The sequence below is a fragment of the Pagrus major genome, chromosome 9, assembly GCF_040436345.1.
Source record: "Pagrus major chromosome 9, Pma_NU_1.0".
Taxonomy (NCBI): Eukaryota; Metazoa; Chordata; class Actinopteri; order Spariformes; family Sparidae; genus Pagrus; species Pagrus major.
Window position 1 is genome coordinate 10,337,029 of NC_133223.1, and position 19,908 is coordinate 10,356,936.

Below are 19,908 nucleotides of genomic sequence, written 5' to 3' on the forward strand. Positions count from 1 at the left end.
CTGAAGTCAGACTGCTGAAATTTACTGTACTTTTAAGATGAAGTGGTTGAGATTCTCTGCACCACTAAATTTGTGTGTTAAGCTGTGAGCTCTGTCTCAGTGTTACAGTCTCTCTGTCTGGCTTCATACTGAAATAGGCTAACACTCATATGGTGAGCTTTTCCTGTAGGCTTTACTTATCCAGTTAAATATAAATCTAAACATCTATCTTCATCTCCAATACTTTTTGATATCGTATCTCTTGGAATTTGACCTATTAACACTTGTTAGATAACTCATAGGAAATCAGAGGTCATTAATAAGGAGAATATCAACATCCACATGTGGATGGACACTGATCAAGTTAGCATTAGAAGCTTATGTTAGCAAGCCAAATGTTCAAACTTTACCCATCATGTTTCATTGCTGTTTAATCCAAAAAGCTAGACATAGCAAAATATCTACTATTGGACCGCCAATATTTGTGAGACACTGTTGTTGTTTGGTATCTTCAACGAATATTAGCTAGTTAGTTTAAGTGGCTTACACTAGCTAGTGTGACTCACAGGTCAATTACAACTAACAGAACATGATTCAGCATCAATAATTGAATTTCTCAGCAAGTTTATACGGCATCAATGTTCAGTTAAAGGTCAAGTGTGTGGGATTTAGTGGGATCCAGCAGTGAGGTTGCAGATTGCTACCCAGTGAAATCCCCCTGCCTCATGGTCCACTAAGGTGGATGCTCAAAATACTCAAAATGCAAAAGGCCCTAAGACCAGTGATCATTTTGTCCTTTCTGGGCTTCTGTGGAAACATGGAGTTGTAACAAGGTGGCCTCGCCTTCTCCCATTCCGGCTTATTCTAAGGTATCAAAACACAACGATTTCTAGTTTTTGTTTGAAGCCTAGGTACAATGGAAGTTAATCAGAAAAACCCTTCAGACCCACTCATTTTCAATCTCTTCCCATTTATTAATAAATTCACATAGAGACTCCATTCAAACTTTGAAACGTTAACAGCTCTTGGTAGTTTCTTTTATCAGTAAAATGCGTTCATATCATTCTTACTTTAAACACAATTTCAGTTTCAAATTTCAGGAAATTTTAAGCCCAAACAGACTTTTACATTAGTGTGTATGGGACGTAATATTCAGAGCTTAAGTGAAGGACTCAATTGTTACTTCCAAACGAAGTGTGTCACAACAGCTGCCCCCTTGTGTTTTCAATGGAGAACCCCCACACCAACGTTGACTAGATGGTCCACGGCTCTTCACGTCACTGTCCAATTTCCAAGAGGGGCGGCGAGGCCTAGAAGATGTTGCGTCCAGGATAGGGCCTCATCAGATGGGTTTTCAGAGGGAACACAGCATCTCCGACCACTGTGAAAGGCATATTTACCAGATGTTCAGTCCCAGGTATGATCACATCTTCAGCTACATTGAGGGTCCCAGCCTCCAGACCTCTAGCCAGCACTGATTCAGCAAAGACTCCCCCATCACTGGACCTATCATAATCCCCGTTGGGACCACCCTGAACTGATATTCTGCATCTTCCAGAGCCATCAAGACAACAGAAAAACTCTTTGTATAGTTGAAATATAGGCTGCCAGAGTGAGGGGGGTGCCTGTATCCAAATGTTTTCCCCAGCAATCACACGGATGCAATAAGGAAAGTTAGACTTTTCAAAGAACTTCTCTGCTATTTCTCTCCAGTCATCCTCAGCTGGCCATGGCATGGCATTCCCAATCATCCTCCAATTGATGGCATCGGGGACAATGGTCTCGCTCTGGCGGTGGCTGAATGCAAGACTGGATATGGAGTCTCCTGTGGCTAGATACCTGTAAAAGAAGTCTGTGAACATGTGTGTGATAATTTACCTATTTCACATTAACAGTGGCAGACTGCAAGGCAAGTTGGAGGTCACTGAGGGACAGCTTCTTCCCTCTGGGGCAACAAGACAGCGTGACTGGAAGTATGCCTCCCTCATGTCCTTCCTTTTGCCGTATATGTCAAACAGAAGGTTCGCCCTCTGAGCAATAACATTTTCAGTCTTGATTTCATTACCTTTGAAAAACTAGCAACAAAAGTCATTATTTTACTTTTTAGTAATTTATAGATACAGTTGTTTTACTTCTAGCACCACAGTGAATTTGGAGGTCTCTGGGCCAGGACAGGACCTTGAGAAAGAGGATACACAGGAGCAGCAGGAGGATGAAGCTCCACCTCCCAAGACTGAGAGAATTCCACAACGAGCCAGGGCAATGAGCAGCAGACACAGATGGAAAAGCCCTAACAACCTGTTGTAAATGGGAAGTTGCTGGAATTTTTACAAGTCCCCCAAAATCACCTGAGCCTGTAGCACCCAAAAATAAGTTGCTATAAAGTTTGGTCCCTCAGATGGAGAGACTCAACCCTAGGAATAAAACAAAGCCAATCCGAGCTTTCTACAAATACTGGACCTGGAGACCTCACAAGAGGGCGGGAGATCTGTGACGCAGGAGGAGGAAAGATTTTAAGGAGAGAGGGATGGACAGTTGAGCTACCAACCACCCACCTCGTTCGGCCAGTCTATAAATCAATCAGCAGCCGGGACGCCTGCAGGGCTGCGCAGCCAGCGCATGCCTCTGAGAAGAACAAATGGCAACCCTCTCATTGGAGATGGGGATTAGAGGAAAATGAGGAGTAGCTAGATTGTTGTTTTTCTTTAAAATTATACACTCTTGAATGCATCATCCCGGCGAACAAAGACTGCTCTCATGTGGCTCTTAGTCGGAAAATTAGTCGGAGCTGTTCCTGTTGAGTTTGGTCCCTTAGATGGGGACACTCAACCCTAGGAACAAAACAAAAGCCAAACTTATCTTTTTATAAATACTAGCGGACCTGAAGACCTGACAAGAGGGGAGTAGACCTGTGACATTTCCTGTCATACCCCAGCCATATGACAGATCCAGGTCTGTCATGCCAGGTCAGTGGGAAGCTAGCTCCCACCACTTGCTAGCCATGTAAATGTTCCATCCTGGATCTATGGGAAGGCCAAATGCAGAGCAGGATCCACATTATAAACATTATGAGTGAACCACAGGGTCCCACATGTTCAATCATACAGATTTAATTAATGTTAACTCTGATATTACGAAGGTTGAAGTTTAAAATGTTTTTTCAAGGAAGACCTAGGCACATTATTTCTCCAGCTGTGCCTTAATGTGACCGCAAGCTTTTGTTTGGCTTCGATGGGACGTTGTAATTTGTGTTCATTTTTGTGATGTCGGGTCCAATTATGGAGAACTTGATCCATCTCAGCTGCACTCATCCTGAGGTATTTTTAATGGTGCCTCTCAGGATATACCCAGAGCATCTGGACCAGATTGTGGTACGCTTATCCTCCACTACCAAATCCACATTGGACATGAACATGAACTACCTATAAGCTATAATATCGTATCACAACAATGGATAGCTGTCAAAAGGTTATGCATCAAGGAAATACCACCATGACACTGTAAATTAATTAACATTATTTAGATTACCACAACAATATCATTCAGTCGTTACTACCCTGATAATAACGTACCCATGATAAGGTCTTGTTACAGTAGTAATAAACAATTTACGGTCTTGCTAAAAATTTACCATAGAGGATAGGCTACTGCTATGTTTCTGTGCAATAAAGACTTATTTTGAAGCTTTGCTACAAACGTTAATGTAGACAAAACATCCAGTGTAGGCTTTTGTTAGCCTGCCAGCTATGCTAGTCAATTTACTGCTTTCAAAGCTGCTGCGCTAGTACAACTTGTACCTAAGAATAGAGAGAAGCTTTAAAATCTGCCAGAAATCTTCTCATAAAAATGCTCTAAATCCCACAATTTTCACTCCAGTTACATAATTTGTACATCAAAATGTGGGGAAATGTGTGCCGGTTCACAGACATTTAACTTAGAAAGCAAATGTGTAATGAATATTATATTCCATCCTGCCAATAGGTCCTGCTAAATCCTACACACTTGACCTTTAAGTTTTAATAAATAAAATAACTGAACAAGCATACACAGTGGATAGTTCAGTGGGTGTCTGATTGAGGTAGTAGTATTACTAGCAAATATACAGAGCCAATGTGTAATGTAGGGGGGCTGGAAGTGTGTTCCAGCAAATACACATTGCCGGTGGGAAGTTCAAGGGGCCTGGGATTATGGAAAGTTCCCAAAAAATAAACAGAGCCAGTGGGTATTTCAGGGGGCCTGGGAATGTGGCCCAGCTAATATACAGAGCCAGTAGCATTGATCGGCAACAGATCATTTGGGCTTTTGCACGTCTTGTATGCATTCATGTGAGCTGTTTTCTCTTTTAGTTTTTTCTGTTTCCTCTTTTTGCCCTGCGCTGACACAGTTCCAGCCTAACAACTCTAATTTTCTGTATTTTTCGTACGTATTCCAGGTATATTTGGGATATTTCTGACATTCTGACATGTCTGTGTTTCTCTCTGCAGGTGTTTCTCTAGGTCAGACCACCTGGCCCTGCACATGAAGAGGCACATCTGAGGGCGAAAAACAGAAGGAGTGGGAGAGGGGAAGAAGCAAGAGGAGAAAGAGGAGGAGGAGAGATAGGAAGTAGAGAGGGATGGGCAGTCTACCAACCGCCCGCCTCGTTCACCCCATCTATAAACCAGTCGGCGGCCATGATGCCTGCAGGGAAGCGCATCCAGCGCATCCATCTAAGAGGGTCATAAAGATCAAACAGACAGACCGCCCTCTCATCGGAGACGGGGACTGGAGGAAAATGAGGAGTAGCTAGATTGTTGTTTTTCTTTAAAATTACACACTCACACAACTTGCAATAGTTAACACTCCACACACCGTTGAATGCATCATCCCGGTGAACCCCGGTTGCCCTCGTGTGGCTCTGGGGGCTTGGACACTGCCAAACCAACATATACTTAGCTTGCTTGATGAAACATTATGCCGCCTTATTTTCTTTCTCTGTATACAGTGTGTTTAAACCATAAAGTCACTTGGGGTGAGGAGATAGTCAGTGAAACTTTAAATATCCATATAGTGAGTTGTTAGTACTTTACCGGCATTTAAAATCAAATACTCAACTTTTTTCTTTGCTTTTTAATGTTTTTCATATATGGAACATAAAAAAACATCATCTGCTGAGTCAGCTTCAGTAATCTATGTGAAGAAAACAACAATGCCAAATCTGCAGGAGAGTGACTGTATGGATTGACTTCTAGCATAGCTGACAATCGAACAGGGCTCGTTTGCCGGGTGTTTCGGTGCACCCATGAGAACTCGGTCAGCGAGGTGCTGCTGCATCTCAGGCTCTCCTCCAGTGGGTGTTTACATCTCTCACCTTCACTGAGACGCCTGCCACCTCCGCAGGCCATCTGACAGAAATGCGCAGCGACACTTTCTTCCTTTTTTTTGTACTTAGAGAACGATAATTCTTATTGTTGTTATTACAAAGAAAGACACTTTGTTTTTTTCTCTCTTGGAGAAATTGTCTTAAAACTCACTGAATTGTGTTCGAGAAAAAAAAAAACTGAAAATCTAAGATGACTTCAACAGAATGTGTGGGATGAAGGGGAAGAGCGTTGTTGGTCTTTTAATCCCCATGTGCACCGGCTGTGCTTCTGCAGTCTGTAAGCAAGCAGTGGATGAACAAAAAAACAGAATCACACCAACTCTCAGAAAAGGGATTTGTATTTTTCTTTTTTCTTTTTTTTTTTTTTTGGACTTTAATAAAAGCGAAGAGCGGAGGGGTCTTCAGTTTTTTGTGCTGCTCTTTCTGCCCTGTGATTCACTCCAGCTGAAAAACAAAACCCTTGCACGACCCTGCGTGGTCTCGCACTCTACCAGAGTCAGGCGGAGGACACGCTAAGAACTGGAAACTTCTTTTTGTTCTTCTTTTTTTTGCTTCTTGTTGATTCTGAAAGACATCCTGGACGGTTTTCACAGACTCTCAGATCCCATCTCCCTGGCAGCACTTCAGGGCAAGAGCGGAGGCTGAAGAGCTGCTTTTTGGTTATTTACGTGGGACTTGTGACGACCTTTTGCGTGGCGGTGCCGAACAGACACAGTCACATCGGCCTGGTCACATTTGCCTGTTTCGTATCCATTGACTGCACTGACTTTTTTTCAATGTTATCTGTGGGTTTTTTTCTACAGCAAAAAAAAAAAGAACTCAAAGAAAAAAATTCATAAAAAGACTTGAAAAAATACAACACAAAAACAACTCTGTCTCGCTCTACACATTGTATACAGAACAAGCACACATACTCCGTCAACACACACACTAACACTGCAGTTTCTTTGCTCACAGCTCCTCTTGAGATAAGACTAATAAGATTTAGGAAAATAATTATTAAACTAATCAACAGAGCTGGAAAACAAAATACTGCATGGCAGGCTTTATGCAAACACACACACACATACACACACACACACCAGCTCATGTACACACACACGCACACTCTTCCTGGAATTATATGTTCTGCTCCCAGATCTTTTTTCACAGTAGGAATTTAGCAACTGTTGTTTAGTAGAAGAGTATCTTAGCTCTCGGCTGGAGGTAACAAACGATTCCAAAATCCTTTGAAGTGAGAAATCAGCTTGTTCTCATTTCCAACAATCACCCACATATCCCTCGCTGCGGTTTGTGCCTCTCATTTAATCAGTGTTTTTACTTCAGAGACTCTAGTTACATTGTTCCTTACAACTGATGCTATAAGCCACTCTTCTAATAAAAAATAAATGGAACTAAAACAATTACAGCATGCCTTTTATCAAAACATACAACACTGTTGAAAACATGTCAATAATCCCAAAAGACCCTTCTGCCCTGCCGCTCATGTACAGTGAATTTGAATGTTTAAGATCAACCTAAACAAAGGTACCAACCAGGTTTCTAACAAATCTGGTAAATGAGCTTTCCAATCATGAAAAATGTTCATTCAAATGTTGGGAGAACAGTTATTTACCAAAGGTTTCACAAGCTCCTCAAACTTGTTTTTATGTCTGATATCCACATAACAGCTGACATCTCTGCTCCGTTTTTCATGAGACAATTACAAATAAGCAAAAAATTATTAAAGGTACCCTTTGAATTTTTTGACCGTAGGTGATGTTATTGAGCAAAGCTTTGTTTATATTGCATTATTTTATATGCACTTACCCATTCATATGTGTAAGCACATGAGTGACATGATACACATTACCGCCATCGGTTTAACTGTGTTCCTGCTGACGGCAAGAGGCAAGGAAGCATAGCGATGCACCAACAAAGGCAAGGAAAAATAAAGGCTGCTAGCTAGCCAGCATGTGAGTAAACAATGCAGAATGTAAAATATTATATATACAAAAATTGGCTGTGTCATGAGGGAGTAAATGCATTTAACTCATTTGACATCAAAACTACACATTGCATTTTGGTTAAAAAACATAACTTTGTTTACAAGAAAACTCGACAGGGTACCTTTAAAATCAGCTTTACCTGAGAAATCAGGATTTTCTGCATCTGGCTAATGATGTTGTTTTTGTAGGCTATCTAAAGCAACTTTGAAAACTCAGGGCAATGTAATTGTCTTCGAGTAGAGACCTGCACAAAATTTTATTTTTCATGAGTAGGAACTGATGGAAAAGGTTCAGTCACTGTACATTGAAGGTAGTAGTTTGTTAGGATAATGCAGGATAGAGTCCTATGGTCCTTATATTCCAGCATATGTGTGGAGGATATTTCAAAATTCACTTTTGGCAGCAATGTAGCTTAGCCGAATTCAAATTAAACTCAAATAACATGGCCTACTGATGAGCAGCACAAAGTAGTAAATAAATATATTTTAATGCCAAAAGCCTGCAGGATGGTTTGCCAACAGCTGTTTGCTAGCTTGCTTGCTAGTAATGCAGCTAGCAACCCAGCTAGCTTGTGGCAGTCTGTAGAACTGCAATAACGAATAAAAATGTTTTGTTTTTTTTGTCCTGTTGTGACCTGAAGGGCTTGAAGGTTTATTGACATGTCTTCAAAACCACAGGAAGGTTTATGAAATCATTTGCTGGGTTTCCAAAGCTATAATGTTTGATTAAAAATGACTTTCATCTGCAACCTGAACATAGTCACTGACGCTAAATTCTCTAATGTAAGATACGATACATGAGAGGTGAAAACCGGGGTGAGCACATATCCACAGAGCCTGCTTCCTTTGTTCAGTGGTTGCAGAGAAAACAAACTTGCCTTGCAATCAGAGCATCACTGACACCGCTGCTCTATCCGCCCACCACCACCTATATGCCCTGTAGCACATGCAAACAGTCTAACTCTCGCTGCTGCTGACTGGTGCGGCTGGGTGAGGGTGCAGGGTTCCTGAAGCTGGAAGGAAATTCACATCCCAGCATGCCCAGTCATCGTGCCAGTTGGCCTTGCCAGCCTTCATTAGGTGAAACAGTGAAAACATTCCCCTTCAAGGGGGTTTATGGTGCAGCTTCGAACAATCGATACCAAAAACCTCCAGCGTGGAACTGCCCTTTAGCCACGGGCAAAGTCTCCCCGGTCAGGAAAGATCAGCGGGAGACCGCCTCCATATGAGGCCTCTGTATCCAGCGGCAGCTTTCTCTACTAACTCTCTCTTTCTGCTAAACACGACGTAAAGCAACCCATGTTTGGGATGAATCCAGTGTTTCACTTTTGATTTCATTTCATTGTTAGGTTTCCGTTACAAAAGCTGTATTGATGGTTGTTTTCTTCAGCTTGAATGATGCAAAGTCATGCCAAAATGTTGGGACATGCAATGGGATGTAGAAAGAGCCCTCCTATACAGGACGTACAATCATAGAGGGATGGGGATCGTAGCACTTTTGAGAGGCTTTTGATGGCATGAATGTGTATATGTGTGTATGTTTGTGTCCCCGTTAGGCATACTGTAAGCGAAGCAGTAATTCATCAAAGTGGTTGATAACATATTTAACTGCTGAACATGTGTGGCACAAATGTTGGTTGATGTATTTGCTGAGGGAAAATGCTTTTAATCGAAGCAATGGCTGACAATGTTTATTAGGTTTATGTTCAAACCCTTCATTTGTTCATACATTCAGTCATTCATTTAGATAAGTCGTGGAGCTTGATGACTTGAGTCGAAGAGATATAGAACTTGCACCTTGTCTTAAAATCTAAAATCGGACTCCTCTCTGCCAGATTAATCTAAATAAATTAAATGTTTTCTGAGGGACATCTACTTGCTAATAATCTCAGAATTTATCAGCATTGGTTCTGAAAACCAAAAAACAAATACAAATATCTGGATTTAAATCAGATCTTTAAAATACCATTTGCTGTAGTTTAACCATCTTATATTTAGTAAAAAGAAGTCAGATGCATAATCAGCAGTTCATTTGCATTCTGTTCCCATTTGGCTTGTCACTTTGTGTTACCTCATTTCCTGCTAATACCTCAAGAGGACCTAATTTACGGATAACCGGATGGCAGGACCAGTGTCCTGTTGCAGGAGTTCACACTAAAAAGCAAATGTGTCTTTTAACTTATTGAGCCCCAAACTACAAAGACATACCAAATCGTTGGAGACGTCATGCACCATTTTAGGGCTTACATTTTAAAACCAGATTTTAAATTTCAGCCTTGACCAGAATGCAGCAATTTGTTTTTGGCATCTAACAGATCACAAAGTCACTTCAGATCCAATTTCACATTTTATTTCCTTCATGTCTCTCAGCCAGTTGGAGAGGGTTTTCTGTCACAGTGTTGCTGCAGGTCTCCAGACGTCTCTCAGGCTCCTTCAGGTCGGCTAGCTGCCGTCCCACAGCTCTGATTAGCATAATCACCATCGGGTCCTCTTCTCTCATTGCAGTCCAGCTAATGAGATAGCTCTGAGTCACAGGGAAACTGAGTGGTCTGGAGAAAAAAACAACAGGGACCTTGAGCCGAACCGATTCCAGCGCTGAGTACCCGGTGGACAGATTTGATGTAGAACAAACAAGATCCAGTTAGTGTAGAGAAATGCCAGGAGACAGCGAGATATTTGTCGAAGTGACTAAACTGTGAGGAAAGGGATTTAAAAAAATAATTTACCCAGATGAATATCCAAATCATTAAATCAGCCCTTGTATTTTATCTCATGGATTACAGATAAAATAAATTACCATTTATCTGCAAAGTCCCTACAGATATTAAATCCACTGTGTGTCCCCCAACCCTCCCACTTTCCTTCACCGTTAAAGTGCCATTCTGGTTTCCCTACACCTCCATCCTCACCCCATTTCTCCCTCTTAGTCCACAGCAGTTGTCCATGCACTATCAGCTGCATGAATGCTGAATGCACACTTAACACATTTTGCCCAAAGATTTGCATATTTGCAAGTTATCTGCTGTGAATGTAGTAGATGTAGAGGAAAGAGCGGGGAGGCAGAGACGCAGAAGAGGAGTTATCGGATGGAAGGTGGAAGGAGAGGGATTGTTTTTCCCTGCATGATCGTCCCATTAAATCTTAATTACCGGTGCGCTCAGACTCTTCATGCTTCATAACATTTGCACTCTCTTGTCTACTGTCAACTGGAGCCGAACTCATTGTTCACAAATGTAAAATAATCTTCTCATGGTCTTATAGGGTGCCCGGTATAGTGGCGCTAGCAGCTTAAGCAGGAGTGAAGAAGCTTTAGTTTAAGTTAGCTTCTTAACACTGAAAGTAGCACCATTAAGTCTCATATTTCAAAGTCATAGGTGGGCTGGAGTCTGTGGTGAAACAGTTGACTGTGGAATCCAACGTCACATCAGAGAGTTTGAATGAGTTAACACTACCATCCAAAAACTTCAAATGGTTAAAGTTCAGATAAGTTCTACTCTTTGGAGTTTACTAAAGGTGTTTTCACACTGGCTGCTTGGTCCAAATCTGGGAATGATTTGCCGGAAACTTTACTGCAGTTATTATTATGACAACATTATTACTGGCATTCTTGCATTGTAGGCAATTTTATGAGAGGAGAATAACATGCAAGTTCAACCTTGTTGACACCCAGTTGACTTTTCTTTGCATATGTCAAAATGAGCACCAGCATGGCTTCTTGGTGACAGGCAGAAATGGTCGCACTCATTGGCGTGAATCCCAGCAGGTACAAGGCGGTTACAACCAGTCCATATTAGACCTGATATAGTGCATATCAATCAACAAAAGTCTTGCTTCAGAAACAGTTGGAGATATCTAATCATAATATCTCTGGATTCTTGCCCTTTTTGCACACTTTGGTGAGAGAGACAAAGGTACCACAGATCATGGCACCAATTTTGCAGCATCCAAGCTGCTACTGAAATGCGAGTTATTTTCCACTCTTCCTAATTTTGGTCTCAAATATGAAATATGTGATTTACCATTTGCAAAACAAAAGGAAAAAGAACATGCAATCAACATGTTAGCAGTGCTCGCAAATTCTTTTTGTGGAACAGGCCCTTGAACTAATGAACAAGTACACAAGCAGACAGTAGCAGGGTTAGGAGAAGGAAGGCTTACCAACTCAGAGTCAAACCAACAAACCCAGTGTGAAGACTGCCTTTAGACTTTGTCTCTGACCACAGCCAGTTGTAGAACACAGTCTTTTGAGGGACTAGGCTTCAGTTTCCATAGTTTTCCACTACATCACCCTGAAGAAGGATTGTCACCTTAGGCAGCTTTTGTAAATAGCGTGAGATCCTTCATACAGACCGCTCTGTATGAAACTAACTGTATATGGCGACAGCACCGTCTCAGACATTTCAGCCTTTCTATAGATCTGCTTTAGTTCTCGCAAACATTGCACTACATGATCATACTTAGCTATTGCACTCTCCATGAGCACGCACTTCTAGCATAGTCTATTGGAGCACTCTGTCAAAATATCCACTTAACATTTGTTCAGTCCAGGATGCACTTTGCCACCAAGAACCAAGAACAGGTCGACTCTCGATGGATCAGACTGACTATCAACTTAAACCTCCAGTTAAATGCCTTTTTCATCACTGTTATTCTGGGGGAATATGTTGTACTTTATAAACATTCAGTCATGCTGAGACTTGGTTGAACTTTCTTGGTATCATTGGCATCCCGGAGTGATTCTGTCCGTCTGTAACTACTGTGTTTGTTTGTCCATGCTTGATGTGTCAGTATATAAGAGATTCACAGATCTTTACCCCTCTCCTTGTGTCTGTATATTTCACCTCACCCACACCAAACCCTTTCCACCAAAACCACAACCGTCAGAGCCCTGTGGGGCAGAACATGCTCAAAGTCTTCAGATATCCAGCTGTACTGGGAAGAATTCTCAAGAGCTATGCAGCTTCGGAGCTCCAAGCAGTTCATAGGTGAGACTGCAATAACTTCTCAACCTTGCCAGCTAACCGTCCTTGGTTGGTAAAGTTTGTTTTAGTTCAGTCGACCCATCCTCGTAGGTGCTTTTCCATCTCTGTCAGTTGATCTGCTTAATTAGACCCTAATGCCTGATAAATTTATGTAGGGTACTTAGAGTTTAAGAACTACTTTTTTAAATTTGGTCAGTACAAGCAAAAAGGATTGGTATCCAAACTGTTATGTTTGTCTCTGGTAAATAGCTCTGTCAAACAGTAGAGTTTCTATGCTAAACCTCTCACAGCATCACAGATTGTCTGCCATGGGAAATATGTTATTTCAAATTATATAATTTTTATAATCCTCAACAAGTCAATTACCGTCTGCCCGCCATGCTAAGAGTTCCATTTTTCTTTCAGGTGTAAAGCATGAAAAAGGGTTCGTTAATATGCTGCAGATTGTAAACCCAACCGAGATTGCTTCATTTGTAAGGCGAGCTATGAACCTGTAACTTTGATACAGATGTAGAAGGATTAATTTTGATTTATTGAGATTCACTTATGGACAGACAATTACTTTCCAACATGTAACAAGTTTTTCAGTATCATAACCTCTTATTGATTAACTGTGTATTGATTTCTTCCTAAATTGTAACTTAAAATTTTAATTCTGCTCACCAGCTGCTTTTCAGAGATATAGGACACAGTAGAGAAGACACAAGACAACTCTCCCTCAGGTTCAAGTGCCAAACGAAAGCTTTAGGTCATTATGGTTAAATTTGATATTTTAGAAATATGCATGATGCTCATCTTGCTTCCCCAAGTAGGTCTTGTGAAGTTGTACTAAATGGAGTCCCTATCTCCAAAATCTCTGCAATGCATCTGCAACATTTTGTGATAATCAACAGGAATGATGGCCAAAATAAGACTCACATTGAAAAAAAAAAAGATTACCATTAAAATATTTAGCATTATCACCCACACTGACTACAAAAACCTTCTGGAGACTCAGACAGTATTTTGGTGCCAATCCTCATGCTACATATTGGGAAACGTGACCAATCCAGTGTCGTCATTTAGCAAATTGTATTTTCGCATCTTTATATCATCCAGTGTGTGTCCATGATGAACTCAATCCATAACTGTTAATTGATCACAGCTCTATATTTCCTTGGATGAGCTGACATAAAGAGAAGACAGCAGATGTGTTTTTACCTCTGACCTGTCCAACAGGGGCTCTGTTACTCTGATACCTGTCATATCAACCTTCCATCCATTAACCTTCACTCCACACCCACCTTCCTCTCCTCTGTCACCATCACTTCTGTTGAGATTTTTTTTTTTGCGTTCTCTTGATTTACTTGGAATTTTTTGCTGTACAAAGTGTTTAAAATATTATTTGTATTATATGATGTTAGTATGGTAATGTTCTTTATTAAGGAAGAAGAAAATTTATTTTTGTTACTGGTCTGTTTCATAATTCTTTTCTAAATTGGTATTGTAAGATATCTATGCAAGAACTGTTAAGTGGAGCATTTTTATTTAAGAATGTAATATGTGTAATAAATGGTAGAACCTGGCCATGGCTCTCTTGTATTGTGTTACATCAATCAATATTTAGACTTCATTGACTTGGTTGAACCTTGAACCATTGAACTCACAGAAGTATCTGTACTTGATGCACAGTTGGATATGCAACCTGAAATGTTGCAGTTTATCTAAGCTATACTACTTAACTCTTAACTTGTCATAACCAACTTAACAGTGAAGTAAGCTTACTTTAGCTTAGTTTGCCTCAGTGACAGCAGCGTTTGCTCTGCAGGTGGTGTCTAAACGTGCTGCAAAACACAGTAATGTTAAAGGACAGGATTATTTTCAAATCTGTCTTCCTGAAATGACATACATTATGAGAGTTACAGTCTATTTTAATCATTCCTAATCATTGTGTGAAAATATTGCAAAAGGTTATGGTAGATACCTTGTATTTCAGACAGTGTTTCTTGCTGAGCCACAGAGACATACACACTATTAATTGTATGCAAGGGCGGATATTTCATTTTACTGTTGGGGTGTACAATAAACAGGAAATATTCTCAAGAGCAATTTCGGAAGGGGGTCATCAAATGTGCGGCCAAAAGAACTGCTGTACTAAATGTACTAAATGTATAGAGGAAATGCTGTTAACTGCTATAAAATTATACTACCAGCTTGTTGTTGGGACAAAACGCGAGCAATAAATCACAAAAGACTGCCAGGATGAAGATTCCTATTTATATGGCTTACTCATACTAAAGAATGAAAAACTGAACTGAATTGTTGAGCTCTCCTAGTGAAACAACGAAAGATGTTGTCTATCATTTTCTGATCTGACACCATTATCAGCAAGTTGCCATATTTTTCTGTCTTTCAAAACTGTTACAAATCACTGTTGAAAAATAAATCTGTTTTTCGATGTGTCACCGTTGTTGTTAAGGTAGGTCATGATAAAAGAAAAACTTTAAATCAGCAGAACAGCAGTCTCCTGTCTTACATTTTGCGGACTAGTCCATCCATCCCGACCTCCACCACAGGAACTTTATAACTTTATAACAAATGCCACTTTGGGATTCTTTATGAAACCACAATTGTTGTCATCAGTACATGATTTGTCAATTTATAAGAGGGAAAAATGGCCTTAACCCTGTTGTAAAAACTATCTGTAGTCATGCCTCCCCTGAAATACTTCAGCAGCACAGATGTTACTGAGTGATCAGGAATATTAAAGGGGATCTTCATGTTTTTCCATGACTAAATGATGTTACGTGTCACTTTGATCACAAAGGGGATACTACTCAATGGAGTTTATAAGCTACAATACTGTGGTATAGCATTGAACATTTAGAGTATATGTAGTTTAAAGAATATTACTGATCCAAAACAAAACACAAAGAATGGTCGGACTGAGAGAAAAAGTCACAATAACAAATTAAGCTCAGCAAAAGTTCAACCAGGAAGACTATCTTTTCATTCACCTCTCTCCCTGCTCCCTCCATTCACCTGACATGGGCGTTTTCTTCATGTACTCTCTCTCCATTTAACCAATAAGATTCCGCCTCGAACACCATCAGCCAATCATGTCTCTGCTGTCAAACTCCATCGGGAGGTTTCCTATTCTACGCACAGCTCCATCACCTCCCCAAATATTACTTCATCGCAATGGAGTCGTGTTTGTTTTGAGAGATCAGCCTGCAACCTAAAAAACATAACATCGCCCAATCTGCCAGCATTAATACAAAACATGTCCCTCCAAAAAGTGGATCACATTCACTTCTGGACTGGCACCTCCTGGCTACCACGCCTTAACTATTTCTTTTGTCTGTATGCCATAACCGGTATATGTTACAGGTGTCAATTAACGTTTCCAGTGTGCGGGAAGTGTATTGCTGAAAAGAACAATATACACCACAGTCAGGAGAGAGAATAGACATGAAGGAAAGAAGAAAAACTGAGACACCTGGCTGAGCAGCAACGCTGAGCCCTTGAATGATTAGGTCGCTGATGATTAATCTGTGGTTAATCTGTGCTTGTTTTATAAAACGCACAGAACACTTACTGAGTCTGAAACCCAAAGATATTCAATTTATGATCACATAAGACAAAGAAAATGAGCATATTTTCACAATTGAGAAGGTGCTTAAAATGGGAAATGTTTGACAATTTGGCTTGAAAAATGATTTAAACAATTAATTCATCATGTAAAACAATCCCACTTTTCAGTGTTCAGACCTTCACTTAAGACAAGGCCAGCAGAAACTAATAACCTTGACTGAAATTACCCCTGTATGGACATCCAGATGACTTTAATTACGAGTAACATGGTAGCACATTATTCTTTCGTAATGGCCATTTAAGGAAGATGGACACATCCTGTCCAGCTGCTGGCAAGAGGACAGACGTACGGAAAACCAGCGTCACATTACCCCAACAGAAAGGCTCATATTCTCAACACTGCTGGTAATTTAGGTTTTATTACAGATTAAAACAATCTCATGAATATCTATTGCTCTCCCCTGCCTGTAAATGGCTTCTCCTAGGCTGCTTATAGTGTCCTGGTCTTTAATTAGAGCTAACTTGTCACTGACTGAACTGACATGCAAGCCAATGACACGCAGACTAAATGAGGTAATCAAATAATTAATGGCTAATTGGGGATCAATTAAGCAGAAGTAAGGGAGCTCGTATACAGCATATCTGCTCTGTGAGTTTGTCCTTTTACATAGAAATTGCTAATTAACTAATTAAAAGGGACCAAATTGCGATTGTATTTCTCTGACAGGATGGATTTGATATTCATTCCTCAGATTTAAATCATCTTAACTGGTCACTAGGCTTCTGTAAATACAGACTGTGCATTTCCTCACATGCTTATATATTTTCTTTGCTTACAGAGCTTTTAAGATGCTGGATGAAGACATCTCAGCAAAGCTAACGCCAAGGATTATTAATGTGTCTCAGCAGGGCTGTGTTGGCTGGAAAATTGGAATTCACAATGATGATTAGTGTGGGCATTTTGAAGTTCTGCAAGCTTGTTCACTTCTTGTCAGTGGTAGAAAAGGAAGGCAAGTGAGCTGTTTCTAATCTTATTCAGCAGCATTAGTCTGTGTAGCGTTGGTAAGTGTTTAGAGAAACAGCAACCATCAGCTTTCCTTAACAGCAGAAATAAACAGAAATGTGGTGAATTGCTCCATGGCATATTCTATACTTATCTCCCAGAAGGACCATGTCAGCTCATTTGGGTGACTCTTAGACCGCACTGTCCACCACCAACTATCCATATAATGCTGCTTTGTACTAACAGAGGAAAAATATCATGACAGCTGTGCAAAGAACACAAGCAGCTCTGAAGTTATGCATGATGACTGAAAAAGCGGGAATCTAGCTAATTTAATGCAATAGCTGCATAAGCCTTGTTTCCACTACCACTTCAAAGTCCTTACCAGCCCTGTAACAAAATAAGACTATAAGACAATATTGGATGATTCTGCAAAACTCCCAACATTTTTTTTAGGGTTCAAAGGCATTTTTTTTTTTATGAATTCTTGCTGTCTATAAATGGCAACTACTGCAAAAACTGTTGTTTTTTTTTAAATGTATTTCTTTCTTTTTGGCTCATTAACATTGGCATATCCTCACTTTTAAAATAAATAATATGTAACATTTCGGCATTAAAATGTCCAATACATTTTTTGAGTTGTGAACCTACATTGTCTTAAATGTTTCTGACAATGTTTAACCCAAAGAAATCCACAAATTTACTCAAGGTAACGGTGTGTTTCGTTTGGTCGACTGTCCCTATAATTTCCGGGATAGAGGCAGAGAGTAAGGAAGGAAGTCTGCGAAGTCTACCTCGTCCATGAACATGTCACGTCAGCTATCATTTTCATCAGCAGTGTTGGTGTGTTCACCACCAGCCTTGCATTACTTGTGCAAGTTTGACCACGGGATCATTTGTTTTGTTACTTGCCTGAGTGTTTATTTGCCTTGAACAGCCAAATAACTTCATTGTACATTAACCGTAATCTAACAAGCAAGGGTATGTGGGTTTGAGGGTGTGTGTCTTTGTGTGTTTGAATTCAGGTCAACTTCTGACTTAACTCAGCATGCACCAGAAACTCTGGTTCTCTCTCTTCTTCCCCCCTCTCTGTAATGTTACGTTCATTAAGTAAAGTACATTTCCCCTCCTGCTTGAGTTGGTGGTCAATATTACAATTCATAATACTCGACATTGATCATTCTGTCCCTTTAAACAGGATATGTACCACAGTCTTTTAAAGTAGCTGTAATTAAACCGCCTCTTAAAAAGCCAACACCTGATCAAGAGGTAAGAGCCAACTATAGACCCATATCTTACCTCCCCTTCTTCTCTAAGATTCTTGAGAAAACAGTTGCCAATCAGCTGTCTGACTTCCTACATAACAATAGTTTATATGATAATTTCCAATCAGGGTTTTAGAGTGCACCACAGCATTGCAACAGTGTTGGTTAAAGTTGCAAATGATTTGACTATGGTCTTGTCTCTGTGCTAGTCTTATTAGATCTTGGTGCAGCTTTTGAGATTATTGACTATCACATCCTATTACAAAGACTGGAACATTTAATTGGTATTAAAGGAACTGCATTGAGCTGGTTCAAGTCCTATTTATCAGACCGATCTCAGTTTGTACAAGCTAACTATGATTAATCAATGCATACCAAAGTTAGCCATAGCGTTCCACAAGGTTCTGTGCTCGGACCAATACTATTCACTTTATATATGCTTCCTTTAGGGAATATCATTAGAAAACACTCCATTAGTTGTCATTGTTTTGCAGATGATACACAATTATACTAGTCCATTAAGCCAGATGACACTATCAGTTAGACAAACATCAGGCATGTATTAACGACACAAAAACCTGGATGACCTGCAATTTTCTGCTTCTAAACTCAGATAAAACAGAAGTTATTGTGCTGGGCCCTAAACATCTTATCTAATGATATAGCTACTCTGGAAGACATTACTCTGGCCTCCAGCACCACAGTAAGGAATCTGGGAGTTATCTTTGATCAGGATTTGTCCTTTAACTCCTATATAAAGCAAATTTCAAGGACTGTCTTCTTCCACCTTCCTGAACAAATCAGGAAAATCCTGAGAAATGATGCAGAGAAAAACGCTTTTGTTACCTTAAGGCTGGATTATTATTACTCACTTTTATTAGGCTGCCCCAGTGAGTCTGTCAAGACTCTCCAGCTGATCCAGAATGTCCTGTCCAGTCTGATCAGGGGACAGAGATCCGCGCACCACATCATGCACACAGAGATGCAGAAACATCTGTATGTTTAAGAGTAGACTTAAAACTTTCCTTTTTGATAAAGCCTATAGTTAGGAGAGGTCAGGCTCTTAGCTATGCTGCCATAGGTTTAGATTGCCAGGGGATTTCCTATAATGCACTGAGCTCCTGTCTCTTTCTCTCTATCTGTACACATTCATGTCTTATTAATGCACGTTACTGACATGGCTCAGAGTCTCTGTGCTATCTCCCCCTCGTCCCATCTCTCCCACAGCTTCTCTCGCCCTCCCTTCCTGACCCGTTTTGTACTGTGCAGGTAATGTACAGTGGGTTTTTACAGTATTTTTGTTGAAAACAACTGCCTGCTGCAACCAAAAATGATATTATGACAACGGTGACAGTTAACCAAACAGTAAAGTTGTGGCCAGAAACACAGCTTAAAAACGGGCTGGGACTCCCTTTAAAGCTCTGTAAAGCCGAGGGGAGTTTTAAAGTCACCTTGTTTTGACATAGTCATTTGATAAATTGTTCTTATAGAAATATTTATTACAGCTGCTTTGGCAAAGGAAGTGAGATTAAGGTATGTTTAGGATAAGGCTAGTAAACACTTTGTTTAGATTCATATTAAAAACAAGAATGTTGATTGCAGTCTGTGTAGGAGGTGAAATCCAGTCTCCTACATGAAAGTCAGACATCTTACATCCACCACACCAACCTTAACACCCTTACTTTCCGCTTCGCTTCATAAAGGTCATACTAGTTCCTCCATTGGCACTGGACATAAATCATGAGGAGCGAAATCCT

At 40.3% G+C, this 19,908-nt stretch overlaps 1 protein-coding gene across 2 annotated transcripts in view; it reads left to right on the forward strand.

Moving 5' to 3' along the window:
• The window catches only part of klf7b (Kruppel like factor 7b), a 74,666-nt gene extending 70,127 nt beyond the window's left edge, over positions 1–4,539 (forward strand). For both annotated transcript variants that reach the window (XM_073474083.1, XM_073474084.1), the window contains one exon: positions 4,464–4,539. In XM_073474083.1, the coding sequence (XP_073330184.1) occupies positions 4,464–4,515 (52 nt within the window). In that variant the 3' untranslated portion in view covers positions 4,516–4,539. The remainder of the gene's footprint in view (positions 1–4,463) is intronic.
• Positions 4,540–19,908: the final 15,369 nt, after the last annotated feature.